General features: G+C 47.4%; 1 protein-coding gene across 7 annotated transcripts in view; it reads right to left on the reverse strand.

The window, feature by feature from the left end:
* Faf (ubiquitin carboxyl-terminal hydrolase-like faf) overlaps positions 1–21161 on the reverse strand; it is a 112485-nt gene extending 91324 nt beyond the window's left edge. The window contains exons 1-6 of one of the 7 annotated variants that reach the window (XM_077701627.1): positions 20844–21161; positions 8350–8422; positions 5113–5237; positions 4298–4637; positions 1159–1271; positions 699–811 (exon numbers count right to left, since the gene is read on the reverse strand). In XM_077701627.1, the coding sequence (XP_077557753.1) occupies positions 699–811; positions 1159–1271; positions 4298–4637; positions 5113–5187 (641 nt within the window). In that variant the 5' untranslated portion in view covers positions 5188–5237; positions 8350–8422; positions 20844–21161. Of the gene's footprint in view, positions 1–698; positions 812–1158; positions 1272–4297; positions 4641–5112; positions 5243–8349; positions 8423–20648; positions 20800–20843 lie in introns of those variants that run through there. The other 6 variants (XM_077701624.1, XM_077701626.1, XM_077701622.1 and 3 more) reach the window with 6 other exon arrangements.
* Positions 21162–21748: the final 587 nt, after the last annotated feature.

A 21748-nucleotide genomic window follows, 5' to 3' on the forward strand; every position in this document is an offset into this window, starting at 1 on the left:
GGCGCAGAAAATCGTGCGCGGCGGGCCAACAACAAATGTGAAGCTGTGAGCGACTTGAGTGAGGACAGCTCCATGGCGAGTAGGGGGCCACTAGCATGTTGAAAATAAGAAAGAAATTTGATTACATAATTACCTACATGTTTTTACAAAAATGGTAAGGCTCTGATAGCGCTCTCTTAGCAGCTTTGTCCTATGAAATTTAAACTTTTAAAAATCTGTTGAAATATTTTCCCGCCTGATGTCATTACGTGAGTAAATACGGTATATAAAATTTCGTTTTTGAGTAAAATGACTACATTCAAATTTATTTGGATTCTTATATTTGATTTCTTGACAGTTTTTGTATAAATACTGCTAGAATGACGCAGCCGAACAAGGTATTAGAGAACTGTGCACAAATCAAGGAGTGCAATAAGACTAACATTATCATTCTATCTGGTCTGTAGAAGAAGTTACGCCCATTTGAAGCTGGGGCCTGGAAGGCAAAATTGGTTTTTCCGGTTCCCACTTTCAAAGCCCAAACTTCAAACGGTTGTAACTTCTGATTGTAGCTTCCGTAATTCGCTTTAATTCTAAACCATTCAAACAAAAGCCGTTATTCACTGCGCATTCTTTTCGAAAATGCAATCCTGGTGCGACCTCCGGGCTCAGGGCCGCAGGCCACAGAGGGGGAAGGAAGGGGAGGGAGGGCCACTCACTTGTTGTGCGGATTGAGCACCATGGCCAGCAGGTCGAGCAGGGGGAACCAGTCCTGGTTCAGCTTTATCACGCACAGCTCAATGAGCCGCTCGCAGTTCTTCATGATGCAGCGCTGCACATGCACGCACACACACACTCCGGGTCGAACAGGGCAACACCACTTCCTTGTTTGACAAACAAAGACCACTTAGGCATCGTTTCATTAGCAAAAATACATACTCAAGCATCTTCTTTCTGACAAAGACTAAGCATGCCCTTCCTGCTACAACAATGAGAATGTACCCGAAAAAAAACAAAAACGATGTCCATCACGCACATTTGCATGGGCAAGAAACTTAGCACATGGGGTACTAACGGCACCAATACGAACCTGGCACCAACGCCAGTCTGATGCTTTGTGTCAAAGGAGGCGAAATAAGGCGCGACCAAGGAGGGGAGAGGAGTTCCCCCAGAACTCACGTGGATGTCAAACTTCCAGCCGCTGACTGCTTCATCCGTGAGAATTTTGGTAAACGAGATGGTGAGCCCTTCCCGGAAAAACCGCTGACACGGCTCACTGTGGACGTCCCGCCCTGCAGGGGGCAGAATAAAAAAGGGGGGGGGGGGGGGGGAATCTCAATAGCAGACACAAGGAAGCCAGGATTGATGTTTAAAGGGACCCTGCAAACCCTCTCTGAGCAGCGCAAGTAAACCTGCGCGACATTTACATTACACTACCAGGAATACACGAGCCAAATATTACACGTGCACGTGAAGCGGTGAGCACGCAAATCACTGTGAAAGACGTACAAAAACCAATCGCCCTCTTTTAAGTGCGAATGCACTTTATAAGCGACCCCAAACCATCCACCGCCGGCGGCGGCGGCGGCGGCGTTGGCGTCCGCAGTGCTCCTCTATATTTAAAAAAAAAGAAACAGCATCCGGCGCCAGGTTGCGATCCGAGGACTTTGCGGCCGCAGCGCGACGCTCTACCGACCAAGCCACGGACGCGACGCTGATATCAGTGTCAGTGACGCGCCTTATATCTTTAACGCATTCAAACTACGTCGTCAGCGGCGTGCGTTGGCGACTCAGCGGCGTTATAGCGGCTTGATAACTGCGTGGTGTACACGTGATACTACAAACCCGATGGAAGAGATGGAAGAGAAGGCGGCGAGGCGGTGGGCTGCGGGGGCCGAGCGCAAGCGCCGCAAGCGGGCCGACAACCGTGCATTCGCACTTTCACATTCTCCCCCTCGGGGAAATGCGGGGGAATTTTTTTAATTTTTCTCATCACCATCCCTGGCATGGCCTAAACGACATCATTGTGGCCATGGCTGTCCTGTTGGCTGTCGCTGGTCAACTTCGCGGCTCATTTCTCGCATTTCCTGTGACGATCCGCCGTCGTTGGCACTGTGTACCAACTTCTTCTATGTCTGAACCTGTACACACAGTTTTGGAGTTTCTTTCGTGTTCTGAGTGCGTGCAGAGTTTGATTGAAGAACTCAATACTCCCCTTTCAACGAGACCACTCGACAACAAACTATCATCACTTCAAAAACGCCCTAGCAGCCTGAGCGCGCGCTTGCCTGCCTTTTTGTGGCCCCAGACAAAAATAAACCCCTCCACATTGTGGAGGGGTCTATTGATACATCGAAGGTCGCCGAAAAGAACACCGCGAGCCGCCCCCTCTCCGGGAGAGAGCGCGCAGCTTTCGTCGCGTTGTCGGCAGTCAAGTTGAGAAGGAACAAACCGAGTAGTCCATGGTAATTGCTGTAGGGTCCCTTTATGGGTTTCAAATGCTTGTGCAAGCAAACGTGGTTGTGTAGCGCCACAGAGGAGGGTTACCGATACATTTAGACCCCCAGACATCTCTGACCTGCACCGAAATCCCAACACACGAGCGTTCTCATTTTTTGCCTCCAACATGAAAATGGTCACTGCTAACTACCGTAACAACGAACCCTGATGCAGAGTACTGTACCAAGCACAAGAAATGGTTTGCTGAAAGATTCGCATAACATGTACTGTTTACACCTGACAACACATCAGTTATGTGGTGACCCGAGCACATCTGACCCCCAACCACAACACACCTCTGGCATGCTGTTATTATTAATCAAGTTACCATATATACCAGTATACAGGTAAAGTTTTCATAAAAAAAAATCCACACAAAAGTCACCCTTCGTTTTGTATAGCGATTATTGGCAGAAGTATTAATCAAATTACCATATAAACCAGCATATAGGTAAAGTTTTCTTCCAAAAAAGATCCATACAAAAGTCACCCTTCGTTTTATATAGCGATCATTGGCAGAATTATTATTCAAGTTACCATATAAACCAGTATACGCCCGCTCCGAGGTAAGTGGTGGAACTCTATGCCAGCTTAGTGCTACGTCTAAGACAAAAGCGATGCAGACCGCCGAAAAGAACGAGAATATGGCAAGCCAGCACCAGTTTGGCGTTCGGAGGAACAGCACAAAGTAATGGTGAAGCCAGAAAGATAAGTTGCCAACGTGCAACCCCCGGAAGAGATTCCTCACAACCATATCCAGCTGGGTGTCCTCCTCTTGGCAGTCGCTTTTCCGACGATGTGGTTGGACGAGCGTTGAGAAAAGGCTCCATGAACAATGCGCTCGATGGCACTGAACACGACTCTGTGGGACGCCGTGACTCTGACAGATCAGATGAGTTACTCCGGTTAGCGTACTATGGACGGTCGTTGAAAATAAAGTGCGCTTCTCCGCCAAATTACTTTTTGTCACCTTTTTCCACTTCAAAGTCAACCTATAGTCAGAGTCGACCAAAGTCAGAGTCAACGTAATATACACAGTGCACTCTGCTCTAACTTACACCCCAGAAATGCACTGTGTATATTAAATGTGCTACCTGAATGCGTCCACTGATTCTTTCCGAAGTAAAGGACACGAGGCTCCCAGTGTGACTCTTCTTTGGGCCTCACGCCAACGTCCCCCCCAACGCTCCATATCCTGCCCACTTGCGGCCACAGTGTCCCACTTACACTCTTGGCCTCAGCCATGCTTTTCACAAGCTTTCTTTAGAGTCAACCTGCCATTTGATGCACTTGTGCCCTCCCATGCATTTTTTCTCCCACAGCTATACAGTAGAACCTAGTTGGTACGTAAAAAAAAAACATGACAAGAGAAAAACGTACTGGCCGGGAAGAAACGTAGTACTATGGGGCATTTTTAGTGCTCACAATTGACAGCTTAGTAGCTGGGAAATCACAGGAACCAGGAACGTATCAACGAGGTTCTACTGTACTTGTGTCATGCCCCCACTCTGTCTGTGCAGTGCACAATCCCCAGACGGGCGTTCCACTTGTAACACAGTATGCTGGCCCCCTACTGCAGTTGAGTCCCAGGCGAGTTGACACGGGGTTGTCTGCAACTAGTCTCTGCAGCAGACAGACTTTGTATTGTGAACAGAGAAGGGAAATTGCTTTGCGGAAAATGTGCTCAGCCAAGCAAGAGTGCAAGCTATGGAACCGGGGTGTCCTTTCCTGACGTTATTGGTACATCATAAAGCTGGCGGGGATGGATTATTGAGTAGTGAGAAAGGGAGAGGGGGTAGAGAGAGAGCAGAGCACCCACCCTGCCTGCAGAGGCGTATGGAGGCCTCGAGGAGCACCTCGAGCTCCCCCTTGGCCAGCACCGGGATGACCCAGCGCGGCCGGTTGATCATCTCGTCCAGCCGCGCCAGCTCCGTCAGGGGGAACTCCTCCTCTTCCCCCTCCTCCTCTTCCTCCACCGGAGGGGCAGGAGGGGCGGGAGGCTGCTCCCCGGGCCCCCCTCCGGGAGGAGGGAGGGGCTCCGCGGGGGCCAGCAGCGAGGGTGGAGGAGGAGGAGGAGGGGGAGTGGGCTCGCTGCTGCCACCTTCCTCCACTGCCGCGGGCGGCGGGAGGGGCGGTGGCTGCGGTTGCTGCTGCTCCTGCTGCTGCAAAGGGGGAGAGGGGAAAGCGCACAGACATCACTCGTCATCAGACATGCGCTTTCAAGCAGTGGAGTAAACTAGACGGACAAAAAAACTGGTTCACGAAGTACTTGTGCAGACCAAATGGCTTCGTGGATAGCCTGGCACCACAGAGGAAGCTGACCAGCCTACTGGTCACTGCCGCACAAGTGAAATTACGGGGTGGCTGAACATACAACCTCACTGAGACCAAGCGAGCAAAGTGCCCACAGTCCACGCTAGGTCCAACATTTAAGCTCGAGAGAGTCAAGGCCAAACAAACCCCTACTGTAGACCAGGCTGTCTACCAAGTTGTCATTTGTACCCTGTCCCGGTGAGTAAGTTGTAAGTTGTCCCGTTGACAGCTGAAGATGTGCAATAATATTAGAAGACCAACGCTGCTGATCTGTCTGACCAACGGCCCCAAAAGAGACGGGGGAGGCAGGGGCTCGCTCACCTCATGGTTGCTGGCGTTGGCGGCGGGAGGGGGGTCCTGGTCACCCCCACCCAGGGGGCTTCCTTCGACGGTCATAGCCGCGGGGGCCACCCCATCAGGACCCCAACAGGCTGCTGCTGCTGGCCCTGCTCTGCGCAGCACAAAGGAGGAGGAGGGTGTCACCACCACTCCATCACGAACAGCTCTATCCAGCTCATAGACACGGATTTCTCTTCATCTGTATACTGACAAGTACTATATTTTCACTCGCATAACCTGCCCCTACATATAACCTGCACCCCTATAATAGTAGATTCAAAAGTACATTGTCCCAACTACCTAATGTTGTAGGTGTAATTCCCCACTTGGTCTACAAGGCTATTTCTCATTTGAGGTGCGGGGAGTTACTGCAGACGAAGCCTTTGGATGCTTGTTCTACCTGTGGCATCACCACTGACCGCGGGCACAAATTCACCCTGTAAATAATACCTTTACTCATCACAGAGCAGGACTCAAGCTTGAGTTTGTTGCTACAATATGAAAGCTCCGTACTTTTCTGCACCATATTGCCTTGAAAGAGCTGAGGAAGCTGTACAGCCAAGAGTCGTTTTTGTACATCAAAGTGTCTTCGTGTAGCACGTACTAATACAGTAACTGCACCTGTAAACTGCCCTGAAATTCTAAAATTTTCACTATGACGGAAAGGCACAATTAACATCCAAATTCACAGCCACATTCTGCATAACATTCCGCCGAAAGCTCTAAGAATCAAGGCTGCCTTCCATAACATGAAAACCGTGGGTGCTGCAAACATGGCTCTGGCTAAGGAAAAAAGAATGCGAACTCCAAAGGGCAAAAGAACTGCAATACTGCATTTTCAGTGCACGTACGGTTGTAAAACTCCCTGCAGTAAACGTGGGGACCTTCTCTCCGAATCCCGCGTGGCAACAGCCTCAAGCCGCCAGCTCTAGCCTCGAAGAGCAGCTTCGGCTTATCCACCGGGCTGAGGCAGCTGGACGCTCCAACGGGGTCCTGAACTGAGGGAACTGCCCGCTTGACTCCTCTCATTAAATAAAGTTTATTCTCTCTCTCTCTCCCACTTCTTTCAAAGCTGCAAAGGGCCCCCAGAGCTCTCACCTGCTACATTCATGCGTGCTTCACTTCTGCCTATCTTTCACCCCTCGTATTCACAAAGTGAACTGCAACAACACTGTGCATGACTGTACAATACATCGCGCGTGTGTATAAATAAATGTGTAATGTGTGCGCACGTGAGTGTGTGCGTGCATGTGTGTGTATGTGTAAGCATTGGCGCAGTTCATGCTTAGTGAATTGTTTTGTGTTTTGTTGCAACTGCCTGGCCACGAAGAGTTGTCTTATCCCGTGCCAAAAACGGGGGCCCCCGTTTGTTTCTTCTGGCATTAAGCTGTGCCTACCGACTTCATTTCACAGGAAAGAGTGCAACCCAGTCTTCACTCGCATAGACTGTTCTTGTTTGATCGACAATGTTCTCAGTCAGGTCGGGTATTCTCGGAAAGCACTGCACTCCCAAACGAACACATACAGACAACCAATGCTCGATGCTAGATGTCGCTTTCGCAACTGCTGCTTTGATATTTGTGCTTTCGCTAGAGATTATTCTGGAGCACGAGTTCACTGCCATAAAGTATATGTATGTATCATATACAGTAAAAGCTCATTAAATCAAACTCCAATAATTTTGAATTTATGGATAATGTGAACTGTACGTATTGGTCCAGCGCCACAGAAGTCTGTGTATAAAAAAGCCTGTTAATTCGAACGCAAGCAGTTTCGCCACAAGTGCACAGGTGTCTCTGTGAATATGTTCTAGACTATAACATCTGCATTTGTTGTCCTACTTCTGTCTCCACTGAATTGGCACATACGGAACCTAATACAGAATGTTCACTAAGTCGTTACAAACCCATTCACAGTTCAACGAGTTCCCTCATAAAACCCGCATAAAACCCGCACCAAAATTGCAAAAATTTCAAGGGTGAAGTAGAGGTGCGGATTATGTGCGAGATATTTCCTTTGGCGCAGCTTCACTGCAATGTGCATTGGGCTGTGATGCCCCCCACAGCAGTAACAGTGACCAAGCCACTGTTATCCAGTTTACAGTGCATATTTTGCACACACAGCTCAACAATATACCAACTGAAAAAATATGCAGCAAGTCATCAAGTTACGTAATCAGCTAAGTAAAGTTCTTTTGCATTAAAAATGTGTAATGTTGCCTGAGTAGTAGCTTTGTTCCATCCTTTTACGTAGAAACTTGCGATCAATACATGGGGATATATTTTTCTTTATTCGATGACAGAAAGTGCGGGTGCGGGTTATATGCAGAGGCGGGCTATACGTGTGACAATACGGCAAATAAGCGTGGCTTGAACAAGCATCTTGTCTCCTGGACCGACTACCGACTTTTCAGCCAAAAAGCACTTCCACGTGTGGCGCACCTAGGCAGTGCCACTCTCACAACGTTTTGCATTCCATTCCATAAACTTCACGGGGGAGGGGAGGGGGGGGGGGGGGGGCATTGGTAAAGTACAGCCAACGTCAAGCTATGAGGAGGGCTGTTAATGGGCCACACACTAGGCCTCCTTTACTTGCCACTTTGGCAATGCTGAGAACTGCTCCAAAGTAGCTCTGTATTTTATTTTCCCATAGACTTTATATTGTAAGAGCAGTTTTGGACTGTGGAACACATTACAGCACGAAGGTAGATGAAGACTACGAGACGACACGGGAGAAGCGTTGTAATACGTTCTACAGTGATTGATTGATTGTAGGGTTTAGCGCGCCAACGCAACTCAGGCGATGGGGCGCGCCGTAGTGGAGGGCTTCGGATTAATTTTGACCACCTGGGGATCTTTAACGTGCACCGACAGTGCTGTAATGTGTTCCACAGCTGAGTGCCAACTTTACCAACAACATATTCCCCACTTTTTGACTGCCCAGGAACTGCTCAACACTGCCAGCATGGTCGTGTGTCCCCTCCTTTAAAGTCCTCGTTTTCAAGCGCTGTTTATTCATGTACAACAGCCAACTAGCCCAACTGTTGATTCGACTGCTCAGAACTGCTCTGAACAGGCAAATGAGAGAGACCAACTGTCGGCAGCTCGTCTTTCCGCACCCCACCTTCCTCAGTGCAGCACAGAGTTGGCTATACACACACACGGAGTGCGGTTAGTGCCTGGCCGCACCAACGGGGAAAGAAAGCAAAGCGGGACCCACTTGGTGTGCGGCAAAGCCCCACACGAGCTCAGCTGGCCGCCATGCCGGTCGTCGTGCCCTGAAGACTGCGTGCCTGCAACAACAACACAAAAGGGGAGAGGGGTCAGTCATTAGCTAAATGCGCAAGGCAACTTTTTGTGCAGCCACGGCAACCGCATTTCCTGACTGCTCAAATGGTAAATCAGCCAGGAAGGCCACCGGCTGCAATGCTTGTTCAGCCCTGTCCGAGTTGTAATTCATTTTTCCTGCTACACTTCTTTTCCTGCCACAGCTGAACAATCTTTACTGCTGGCGCACCAAACAAAATCACGCAAGGAACAAACAGTAAAGCAGTTGAAAACATTTGCACAAAAAAAATTCACAAATTCAGATCCCCCCCCCCTCCTGCCAACCGACTCACTAGCATCCCAGTAGGAGAATTATGACACAAGTCTGTTCAACCAAAACATGTGTTCAGGGCAACGCTTCAGTGGAATACCAGCATCGAATCTCATGGCGAGTACAAAAACGCTTTGTACACCCCACACGTTAGGTGCATAACTCCCTTAAATAATCCACATGTGCAGAATGAACTGCTACCCTTTGAATCGGCACATTCCAAAACACTAAAGAGGGCACCTGCTTTACTCACTCTAGCATCAGCATTACAAAAATTGTGCAGTGACAAGATGCAGGAACGTTTCACGAATCGATTGATTGTGGGGTTTTAACGCGCCGACGCAACGCAGGCGATGAGGCGCGCCGTAGTGGAGGGCTCCGGATTAATTTTGACCACCTGGGGATCTTTAACGTGCGCCGAAATCTCGTACACACGGGCGTTTTTGCTTTTCGCCTCCATCAGAAGAGCGGCCGCCGCGGCCGGGAATCGAACCCGCGACCTCGTGCTCAGCAGCGCAACGCCTTAGCCACTGAGCCACCGCCGTTTCACGAATCAATTCGCGGGCTACATTACACCTGCCTCCCTGGCACTGTCATTGCCGCTGTGGCCAAAACGTTCTTAAAAAATGTGAACGGAGTGAAGAAGCCCAAAGACAACTGCGGTCTGCAAAAAACGCACATGATACCACAACGGGACCACCGTTGCCATTTCAGCCCAGCGTAAATTTGTGCGCTTGAGCTCACACGTACCGAGTGAACATAAGAAGGAAGGCTGTCGGAAAAAACACTGAAATCGCTATGTCAGTTGTGCTGTTAGTGTTGTCTACCAAATCCCACTACCTCCTAAAGAACTTACGCTTGCCAGATGGGCTGTTGCACTAGCGATAGAGACAGGGAACATGAATTATCCATCAGAAATAGTCAGGAAGCCCACTTGCCTACTCAAGTCACACCTGTGGTAGTGAGTCATCCAAACTGTAAACATCAATGGAATCTAGACGTTATTTGTGGAATGGTTGAAGGAGCCATGCAGTTTGTTTCATTCAAAAGACTTGATGTTTGTAGTGCCCCCAGCACTTCTCCTGCAGCAAACCATGCTTTATTACCTCACAAATTTAACGTTTTTAGCCGAAATTTTAATTCTCCCGCTAAATCGTGTGTTTCATTACATCAGCGAGGATGTGCCCAGGGAAGGTAACCAAAACGGAAGTTAGAATGTTGGCTAAGGCTGCTGCGAACACCACGAAAGGTGTCTTTGGTTGTCATTTGTTTACTGGCCACCTTCATAGGTGGTGCTACAATACCACTGAGACCACTGTCCGCACTTGCTCTTTTTCTGACCGGACTTATACCTGGCTTACTTTTGCTGCAGTTTATAGTAATCGTACATAAAAGATTGGCTATGCTCAATACACAGGGTCACTTAAGGGGGGGGGGGGCACAGTGGTCTTAGAAACGTTTTTTTGCCAAACCAATTTTGATGAAACTTCATGGGCTTGCTCAGTTCTTTTAGATGATTTAAAATATCCAATTAGTTTTTATGTGAGTTCATTAGATTCCAAGTTAATTAAAAATCTTCCTTGGTTGTTTTTGAAAACAGCTGTTTTTGAGAACTACTCAACAAAAGATTACCTGCAAGGCATGAAGAGAGATACCAGAAGTTGTGCAGAAGAAAATGCGGGAAGAAGTTTTTTTTGTTTTGTTTTGCGATACAATACAAGTTTACATCAATTCTAACTTCTAGGTTTGAAGGACTCCTTCTAACAAATTAAAAACAATGCTAATTAAACAACTACTAAAACACAAAATGCAAAATCTGCTTCCCTTATTGGATGGCTTAAACATTCAGCTTCACAGTGCAAAAGAAATGATCTTTCCAGCTGCACTACACGCTGGGATGTACCTCTCGAGAATTTCCTATCACTGCAACACCACTGGTGGCAAAAAAGTGGAGAATTATGGAAAAATTATTTCATTGTTGAAATCGGGCCTCTATGGCTTTTATAAGTACCTGGTAGTGTTCTAAGTACGGAATTGTCGGAGGAAAAACTGTGCAAACCAAGAGAAAAGTGATAGCTAAAAAGATGCTTTTTTGGGCAATTTTTCGGTCCCAAAGACCCATGTGCCCCCTTGAGTGGCAATGTCACTTACGCCAACGGACCAGTGTCGCGTCAGACAAGCCCAATGCGCCCAATGGCAGTGCAGGTTTGGCTGCCACAGTGCACACTGTATGCACTCATGCTTCTATGTTACCATGTTTGTTCGAACTTTCATCGTTTAAGCCACCATTCTTACAGCTATAAAAAGGACAAGACTAAATTTAAGTGCCAACAGCTTGTCCTGCAAGCTTATAAATCCTGCTTAATTTGCATTGAATTTCATGGCCTCAACCAATCACAACGTGCTGCCCCTAATACGTCAAGTTCCATGAGGGATTTGTAGCTAAGGTGTCGCGTGGCCATTTCCTTTTTTTGTGATTACATAGCTTATGTTAGTGAAGTTTAGACTGAAGTGTAGTGAAGTGTACTTTATTGAACTGTATTTTTTAGTCAAGTGTATTATTGTAGTGAAGTGAAGAGGCAGTGATTGCCTCTACAGGCAATCACTGCCTCTCTGTCACATCCGTTCTTGGAACCCAGCTCCACATCACAAGCTTTGCCCCACTTCCTCTTTCTAATCTCGTAACAGAAACCACACGAGACCAGCAAAATCAGTTCCGTGTAAGAAGAGCTCCGCTGAACCAGAGCGCACTTGCTGAAATAGTGTATATAAAATACAAAGCACTCCTCGTGTTTTTTTCCTTTAATTTAAGCAGCCACTGAATTTAAGCAATTCCTGTGTTACGCAATTTCACTGTATAACATGCCAGCTGAGTGCGTTCTTTAATTCACTAATTTGAATTTCCATTCCTGCACATAGAATCTTGCACATTCTTTTCCAAGATGTTTTCAGTTTACATCGCACGTCAGTTTTCTTACACGGTGTGCCGTAACGAAACATATTTCTGCCTGAAGGCAAGCGACAGAAGCAAGTGCTGTGTATATACATTTTTCGTTCCTCCTTGTGACATGGTCACGTTACATCTGTTATAAATATGTGCTTCCCAAATGTACTTCACCTCTTTTGTACAACGCTACAGATCTGCCCTGACTTACCGTATTTTCTCTAGTATAAGCCACTTTTACACATAATCAGTACCTTCATGTCACATCCACACAGTACAAAAAAATCGTCCCTACAAACCATCCCCACAAATGACCCCGTAATGAAAGCTGTCTGTCTTTACACAAAAGGACTGCCGTGGTACAATAACATTATGTTTATACTCATACAATAAACATATCACCTAACCTTTAAACCAAACAGAAAAGCATGCATGATAAAGATAGGATACCGCCATGTTCAAGTACGAACAGTAACCCTGAACTGAACTCAAATTCCTTTTTGCTTTTGGGAGTAAACTGGCTAGAATAGAGCACGGGAAAAGATGCAATGACGACTGTGACGACGCATTCATCACAGCGTGACACACAGTGAGGTGAAGTGGCACTTCAGGGCAAAATTTTGTATGTTGCCTGCAACCCCAAGTCAACATTTATGATAGGTCAGGTATTGCTTGGGGGTTATACACTGGAAAATAAGGTAGCTGTATTTTTCTAACCCTTTTTCTATTCTTTTATCTAAGATAAAGGCTGTTCTCATGAACTATTGACATGACTTAACATCTTTAACCCTGCTACTATACTAATCCAACTCAAAACCTCAGTCATTACTTGCCCTTCATTTTGTCCACAAATGTGAAGCTGCTCTTGGTCACTCATTTATTTGTACCTAAAGCATCCCAAAAGTAAGCTCTCCTACGCACTTTTTCTAAGCAAGCACTCCACAACTTCAGAGAGACTGTGCTGGTCTCTTGACAGTTATTGAACACAAAGCTCCTAGCCCTCTATCATGGCTGCATATACAATTACACCTACCAAGGCACCCCATGCATATTTCTTCCGTCCCTTGGTTTCACAGTTCCGTGCAAAACCATGAAGATACTGTTTGAACTAACGAAGCCAAGTTTTAACACTCGTTTAACTGTTTCAGGGTCAAAACTTCCCACGGGGTGATGCATTGCATGTCAAGTATTTTCTCTATCCAAACATTTTTTTAATGGAAGCAGAAATCCTGCGAGTGTAACAGTGACATGGCTCGACGAAAATGCAAAAACATACCTCTACTTCAATTACACTGACAGCGTTAAAGGGACGCTGAATAGTTATATTTCACCAGATTAAAGTCCAGAATGCGAAGGCTGTGTTCCAAGTTTTTAAGGCTGATTTAAAGTGCTGTTTCCATTGCACCGTCCCCTCTCCACCGACTTTCCAACATTAGCTACAACTGTAGACTCGCAAGACTACACGTCGATGTCTAGAAGATTACATAAATATTGATCCTGTATAGCCTCTGTACAAACACAACAACAAAGTGAAATAGGTAAAAAAAATTTACATTCTCCCGAATGAGACAGCAGCAGTGTGATGCAACACGTGCAGTAGTTTGCAAGGTAGCAGTTGAGCACAGCCAGATGACTGACCGACTCTTTCGATCAACACTGTGGCTTTTGGGCTGGCTTCTCCACGCGACACTGGAGCTATGTTGAAAAGCCTAACAGGCATTAAAGGGACGCCGCAGCACTGCAAAAGCTGCAGTTATCACCAGCACAGAGTGGAACGGCGTGATTGGCTTGCCGCGACAGGTAGGCTTCCCAGTTCACGCCTTACTTTTACTGCGATTTTCTTTAATGTCGCTACCGAATGCGACATAAACCCAAACATCCCTCGAATGATACCGTTTGGGCACGCACACGGCGCCCAGACCGAGAAAAAGAGAAAAATATTTTCCGAGTTACCCAATGGGCCTAAAGCAGTATATTTTACGGATGCCTTTTGTGACTCCTTATTTAAAGTATCTGATGCACTTGTAGATTTTGCTCTGAAAGCATTTCAGATTTTGAAAAGAGCTGAAAGGTCCTTTTAAAAAAAAACTAGCTGGCACAAGCGTATTGCAACCCAGGTACGAGAAAAAGAAATTGCAAGAATTACTTTATCATCTTATATGTACTCAGCTCCCAGTGAAAATTTGTCCTGTACATGCATGCATCACTGTCTTGATGAGTGGTATCTCGAGTCCGTTATCAAAAACCGGTTTGTCACTGCAGCAGAACAAGGAGCGGGAGCCCACAAGGTGCTGGCAAATGGGCAGACAGTGGCGTTAATGTTAGCGTTGTGAAACACTTCTGCACAAAAGCTTTTTGAAAGTTAAAAGCCGCATGTCCCTTCCCTCTCCACCATATCCGGACCAAAAAGGAAGTCTCGTCCACAGACTTAACCACAATGATTTAGAAGGCAAGCGTTAGCCTAACATGCCTCCAACAAGGTATCAGCTCAAGTAAGCACACATCTCGGGTACTAGGAGTTTCTCTACATTCAAGGCATGCAAGGCAGTTCATATTGTTTTTGCAATAATGTTCACCTATTTTCTAGATGTCTCACGTTTCCCATCTCGCAATCTTTCTTATGACTCTTTGTAATGTTTTCACAGAAGCAGAACTACATGAAAATCCAATTATGTAAGAAACGTCGCATTGCAGCAAGTTCGCTGTTCCTTGAGAGAAAACTGATTCGATCCCATAGAGAAACTTCATACAAACAAAGCTTAAAATATTTTCATTCAGTAATGTTTGATTGCCAGTCAAATTTCATATTTACATTTGTTTATAGTCTAGAATTTATATTCACGTACCTCTAGCATGAGCTTAAAGGAGTACTGACACGAAATTTCAAAGCTGAGATAACTATGTAAAACGCTTCCTTTTTATCAGGAGATATCTCCCAGCAAGTTTCAACAGCAACCGTTCAGCGGAACATATTTAAAATCCATTTTAATCTGCGCCCGCACGAGAAAGCCCAGAGCGGGCCGACGTGACATCATCTGCTACATGCCCCAAACTGCCGACGTCGGGGCTCCCGTGACGAAGCCGACGCGCTGGCTGTGGTTGGCGCGCGCTGCTCGGGCGTGTGTACACGTCATGGTTTTGGGACTGACGTCATGCTGCCCGGGCCTGTGGGGACGGCGAAGACCTCGGTCGGTCTGGGCGCGCGCGTGCGCTCGCTCGCTCGCGCTTCCATAGAGGCAGCGATACGGCAAGAATGGTGACGCCATGTGATATATCCTGTCATGGCGGCCGCTCGGCATTTTTTTGTCGAAACCGAAACTGGCCCGAATAAACGACGCCGTAAATGAATGTTTACGCTGCGCTCGACTGTCTAATCTGTCATTCTATGATTAGTGGGCTGGTAGGCGCGCATAGCAGCGAAAAAAACGTAACATGAAAATTTCGTGTCAGTACTCCTTTAAGGGAAACGGTAAGAGACATTCAAGCTTTCGAAATTTAAAAGAAAAAAAAAACAAGCTCAAGGAATCACTGACAAAAGAAGATACTAAACACAACCTTTGTATTGGTAGAAATTAGATTTAGCAATCACTGAAGTACGGAAAACCAGCGCCCTTAGTTGCCCGCATGGCAATGACTGGCAATGACATGGCAACGAGAAAATGCTTCACTGCAGCCCAATTACCCACGTTCATCTTTTTCTCCAGAAAAATTCACTGATTGGAACTGCTCCCCTATGTGGCCCGACACAGTTTAAATTTTTGAATAAGCTACTGTGATACCTTTCTATATTATATGGTATCATATAGTATCAGGGCTTCATTTATTGCTTTTCCTCTCTGAAGTACATAAATGCTTGTAAAACCCTCAAAATAAATTTAACCCCCAAAAAGTAATTCCAAAGAAATAAACTGTAAGCTCATACAACCATTGTCCATAGCATTCAAGTTATTTCCTAAAACAATGTTACACAGGATGACTGAAACAGCACTTCCATCAACCTAGAAAGCAAGCTAGAAGTAGGAAAACGTTACTTGATCAATCCCATTCACATCACAAAGTAGTTAAAAAATCTGCAGAAGCCAACAACACCACAGGCAAGGGCGACTGATAAACTGAGATACAAAAGCAAAGACATAGCACTTCATGACTGATTTGATTGATTAAAGGGGCCGATACAACGCAGACAATGAGGTGCGCCATAGTGGAGGGCTCCGGATTAATTTTGACCACCTGGGGATCTTTATTGTGCACCGAAATCTCGTACGCACGGCACTTCATGACGGAACCCACACATTTCTTATCAGGATAACACATAGAGTGCATGGTGGACTAGCTTACAGGATCTCAAGGAAACGAACTTGACTAGCTATGCTAGAGCAAGAGCTAACAAGCCATAATAGCAGCATAGCGGTGTCTAAAGACCCCAGCAAAGGTCTGAGTGCTTATCCACATTAGACAAGACTTCAAAGCTTCAATAACAAAAATTACACCATCTTCCCATAGGGGAACCCTGAGTAGTATGTGAAGCAGCCATGGGGGCGACTGAAGTTCCCATTAGTTTTCAGTTCGTCGTTTCCGTTGACGTTCAGCTTCGCGTGCCTTCGTTGTATCAGTAGCTTCTTGACGTAGTTGGAATGAGTGAAGGACATAAGGCGCGTTAGTAGCACATGCTCCCGTCTCGGTTTGTAACGCAGTGGGCAGAGTGCCACGTACCTCCCGTTGCGGCCAGAGAGTCGTGGGATCGATACCGGGTGCCGCCTAACCATTTCTTTTTATAGTGGACTGCGCTGACGGGGCTGAAGAGACACGCATGCACAGTAGAGTGCGGACGGCGGACAACGACAACGAGGTAGGGAGGGAGGGACACAGCCCCGAGCACGAGATGCTTCGCATCTAAAAGTGGCAGGATTGCAAGAGAGGTACAACTGTCACAGCACTCTCCTCGCTCAGACTCGGGTACCTGTCACTCTAGGCGCAGGGATGAGGTACCCCGGGCAACCAGACCCAACGAAGTCTGCCAGCAGGGACCTTGCCAAATCAGCGAGTGCATTACAACTGGGCTGGTGGAAAGGAAGTTGCTCTGGGAGCAAGACTGTCGGTGAGAGACCAACGACAGTCTGTCCTCCGGTGTCCTCACTCCCAAATCACGCGTGGTATTGTGGGAAGAGCGCCCCACGCGTGGCTCGCAAGGGGAGTTCACATGCAAGCGACCATGCCTAAACAAGACATGGAAGTGGAGAAGGTCTGGGAGGCATGACCACTCCAAAGTTACTCCCGGCTAGCTTATGTGGCTTGCCTAATATAAGAAGCTAGGTTGAGAAATGTCAGAAATACGAACTGACGGGCAGCATTGAGCGAATCATGCTTTATCATTTTGCGTATCTTTTGTTCCCAGCGCTTCACCATGCAAGATTATCTTATCCCATGCTCAAAGTGGGGCACCCGTTTGTTCCTTAGATCACTAGGCCCGGCCCGGCTATCTTGTCTGGGAGGGAAATAGCATAATTTATTCGGCCTTCACCTAGACTGATCCTCTTTGACAATGTTCTTGACCTGATTGAATGTTTCTGGAAAAACACTGCCTCTGGACAAAACCACGCGGACATAATGCCACAGTATTTGATTCGCTGACATTCAAGTGCTTTGTTGACTGCTTTTTCAACATTTGCGCTATTTCAATGCTACTGCACTACTTTGTTGACTGCTTCATTGCTGACATACGAGCACGTCGCTTTGTTGACAGCTTTTTCAACATTTGCGCTATTGCTCTAGCTTTGTGGAGCACAACTTTGCTCCAATCAAGTTTATCTAGCACAGGGACCTTGCATTGTTCTTGACTACTGACGTATTGCATGCCTTCCATCACGTGATGCGCGTTTACTCTCGTCCTCCTCTGTGCACTCTCGCTCCCAGTGGCTGCCTTTCCATCTAATTTCAAAGTCCATTTTCATTCATTGTTGCTCTACATCAATCGTTGGGGCCCCAAACGTACCAACTACGCAACAATATCAAAGTGATCACTATCCTTGAGATGACACTTCAAAAAAATAATTTGCAATGTCAAGCATGGAGGCCTACTAGCAGGTTTTAAGATAAGCACCATGAAATCAAGTGCATGGCACACAGCCAGGCAGTGAAACAACCCTTAATAACAGGTAATGAGATAATAGATGTACAACTAATCGACTGACATTATCCTGGACTGCTACCTGGCTGAAACCCAAGTCACAAGAAAGAAAAACCGGGAATTAATGTGGGCCGGAGCGCGTTAAGAAAGTACTCCCCAATAGGGACCACTGCCTACACGTCTCACTAAAAACAAAGGCATACAATCAATGCCTATTTCCCTTACGGGCAAAAAACAAGCCATTGAAGAGCCTCCTAGGAAAAAAAACAGACCACTAAAAGCAGACCCCTAGAGTAGGAGTCCCCAAGTCGCCCCTCAGGGTTAGAAACACATATCATGTATTATAGAGGAAATGCCAAGGCCTCATAATTCCTTTTTGATGATGTGAAGCCTAAATTGCTTCATTCTTTTTTGTGCGTGTTCTTCCAAATACAGAACAATTGCAATGACAAGTAGGTACGACTAAGCTCCGTAAATGCCATAGGGAAAGTTGGTACCGACTAAATAACAAGAAAATGAATTACTCGCCAAGAGCGAAAATCCAGCAAACTCAAGAAAGAAGAAATGGTGGGAAGAACAGAATACAAATAAGACAAGGCTGCTGGTGTTAGCCATGAAGGAACGAAAAAATGCCCCCTGCAATCCGCAGGCGTTCTCTGTGGTTTTGACCTTTCGTATTAGGCACAGGGAATTATCCGTACATTGTTTGCCATTCTCTCAAATAGTCTGCAGAGTTGGTGAAACTTGGGAACCGAGGGAAAGCAATGTTTGCTTGAAAAAGAAGACCACTCTTCTTGAGCATCATTCGCAAAGTTACGTAAGCTTTTGAAAGAATCCCCCAGGAAGACACCAAATATAAATGAAGCTGATTCACACACAGAGTACACACAGATACATGTACGTATTTTACGCATTATACACACGCACATTTAAATGAGCATTTGTGTATGTCTATGTACACACGCACACACATGCTCCTCACAACGCAAATTAAATCCTGTTCCAAGGGCCTAGTGATGAATTGAAGTCCTCCAGCCACCCCTCGGTTTCATTTTAGGTTTGTTGCGAGATATGTCGCCCGACACTACATTCCAACAGGAGACCACAGTGCGAAGCCTGCCCTCCCTGTTTACGTGCTTGACCAAATACACTTAGCGCAATGACAACCTCGTTCGAATTCGTACTACCTGCAAACAACTCAGTGCCACTCCTAGTACAACTGAAACATTTACAGAGGCAGATTCACACCTCAACTACAGTAACACTACCCATAACATGCCTCGAAAAGTATGGGCGAAACATTTAAGTTTGCGGGCAACCCCCACTACTCTGAGATTCAGCAATGCTATCACTAGTAAAAGCAGTCACAACATGCATAACTCAGCCCTTGCTCGCACACTGGGCCTGGTTCCTGCAAGTCAGCTTCATCCTCCAATAACACCTACACTGAGTGGGTTGCACTGGGTTCCACGAGACACTAGTGCTGCTCTTGCTTCACCCCTGTTTACACTGAGCAAGATCTGGCAGCGTTACTTGCAGCCGTGCAATGAGAAGCAATCCGTTAGTACCATTCCATATTTTCTTACCGCTACAAAGAGGCCCTAAACCTAAAGCAAAACTTGAACTTGGATTTTCGTAGCAGCTGACCGCAGAGTACAACATTCGACCCACACACCAAGTGAAGGAAACACAGAATAAAGCATTGCAGATTGTTTGTAATAGTTTTTTTCACACCAACAGTGCTTTTAAAGGGCTTTGTAGACTGTCGGACATGTTCAACTAAATTTGGCCACAGCCGTGAAAGTTTATCAACAGAAGAGCAACAACTGCGCCTGCCTCCAAGATACCCCTTTCTAAGGACGCAGCCATCAGAGTTTTCACAACTAAGGCGAGACTGATTATCCAAAACAGCGGCAAGACTGAGCTGCAAAGGCTACTGGGATGCATTTCTCTTGACCTCTGACCTCAAGGGTGCTCTGAACTGTGAGCCTTTGAGTACACAAGGCTGCAACAAACACAAAGCACTGCTCAAAACATGCAGCAGTCCAACCAAGAAACAGGAATTCCCTACATTACCCTTTGCCAAGTCAGCACTGCTATGCGTGCACAGCCCGCTGCAACTTTCGGCCACATCTTGCGCAGACGATACCCCATCGACCTATCTTAGGCAGCTACGAGAATCACAAAGATGATAAAAAGTCTGACTCGTAAAACAGCCCTTATCGCAGTTTCAATTAGCGATCCCACGCCCCGTTCAATAGTAGTTTAGCAATCCGTACTGCAATGCGACCCATCCGAAAGTTTCATTCAACGAGCCAATGTCACCGCAAAGACTTACGCTACACACGCTCGACACGAACACAAGCGGAGCTGCCAATGTCGTGCGGCTCCGGGCGAATAGCGACTGCCAGCGAGCTAAAAAGCACCATTACAGACACATCCGACGTTAAAATGCACACTGATACTGCACACGGTACGACTCTGCCTAGAGATGAAAGGGTTGTAGTTATATTAAGAGATACCGCGGTGTTTCTACAACGATACGCCAGGAAAGATTGCAATCACCGTCGGCGGTTCACAACAAGCACCCCCGGCACCGGCGGGCCCGCAGAAATGCCTGCAGCCGTGGCTCACTCGCGTGCCAGGCTGTTTCGCAGCTTTTGTGCTCACGAGCTTGGGGGGGCCCCGCGGATCGCTCACGAGCCAAGACGCCCCCGCGCCGGTGTTGCGCCGTCAATGGTAATGCGATTAGACCGCGGTCGGCCAAACACGCCTGGTGCGGACATGTCCGCCCAACGGATTCTGCCCCAGCGCCATACAAACGGTGATCATTACGTCAGCTCGCGTTACCAGCACGCACGGCACGCACTCCCGACGGCAAATGACAGGCCTCCTGATGTGGCGGCGGTGAGCGTCGACGGCCGGCTTGGGCTGGGGTGTGTTCACTTCATTCGCCGGGGCTCGCTCTTCGCACGGGTCGGCTGCCAGCTACGCTCGGTCCCGTGCTCCGCCGAGAGCCGCAGCCGAGCGAGAGAAGGCCCTTACCAGCGGTATCAGCTGCCTCCTGCTTGTCAGCCTTGCGCTGCCGTCAGCCGCGCCGCTAGCTGCCGCTCGATCGCGGCCGCCGACGGCCGCTCGCCCGTTGCCGCGGCGGGGGAGGCGCACGGTAGCGTCACTGACACTGTCGGTCGCGTCCTTAGCTGTGCGGCGGCTGCCTCTTCAGGGACACACGGGCACAACTCACAGGGACGCCGGGCACGGGACGTAGGCCTGATCGGAAATTCCAGATCTCGCAAAGTATCGTCAGGGTTGCCGTCGCCCAGAGAAGGCTTTTTTTTCGCTCAACCGCCCCTGGTAGCCAGACGGACGCTGTGGCCAGACGCCATTTGGGAAATGGCTGCGGCCCGCCCGCTTTCAGGCTTCGCCGGCCAGCTTCGTGACAGCTGTTGAGGAGCGCGGCCGACGGGCACTTCGTAAAGGCCGCCGTATTATTTATATTTACGCGAGATTTATGCTCATGGTGAAAAGCAACAGCCCCGTTTATTTGTTTCGTTCTTGTTCACTAGCGCGCGTACTTTAATTGAGTGCAGCGTCGCTGATTCACCTCGATCGATACGACTCCAAAGAGGCCTGGGTATTCCGAGGCAGATTTTCTGGTTCTTTAGAGACCATAACCAGAGTTGGCAGTGGAGTGAATGGTTTCATACAAAACTTTATGGGCTGGAGTGACTAACGCGAGAGCCAGGTCTCAACGAGAGCGAACAGCTGTTCGTCTTTATTTTCTTGCGCACAAATCAGAATTTGTGGTCTTTACCGATGATGCTAAAAGTTCAGGAACGTTGGCATCAATAACTTAACAGGAAGCGATCTTATTCGTAGAGTTGGAGTAGCCGTACGGTGCTCGTACTGTTCCAGAAACTAGAAGCCACCACCAAGCGAAATTGCGGATT

This window comes from Haemaphysalis longicornis, unplaced genomic scaffold, assembly GCF_048455015.1.
Source record: "Haemaphysalis longicornis isolate Haplotype H1 unplaced genomic scaffold, Haemaphysalis longicornis Haplotype H1 scaffold_29, whole genome shotgun sequence".
Taxonomy (NCBI): Eukaryota; Metazoa; Arthropoda; class Arachnida; order Ixodida; family Ixodidae; genus Haemaphysalis; species Haemaphysalis longicornis.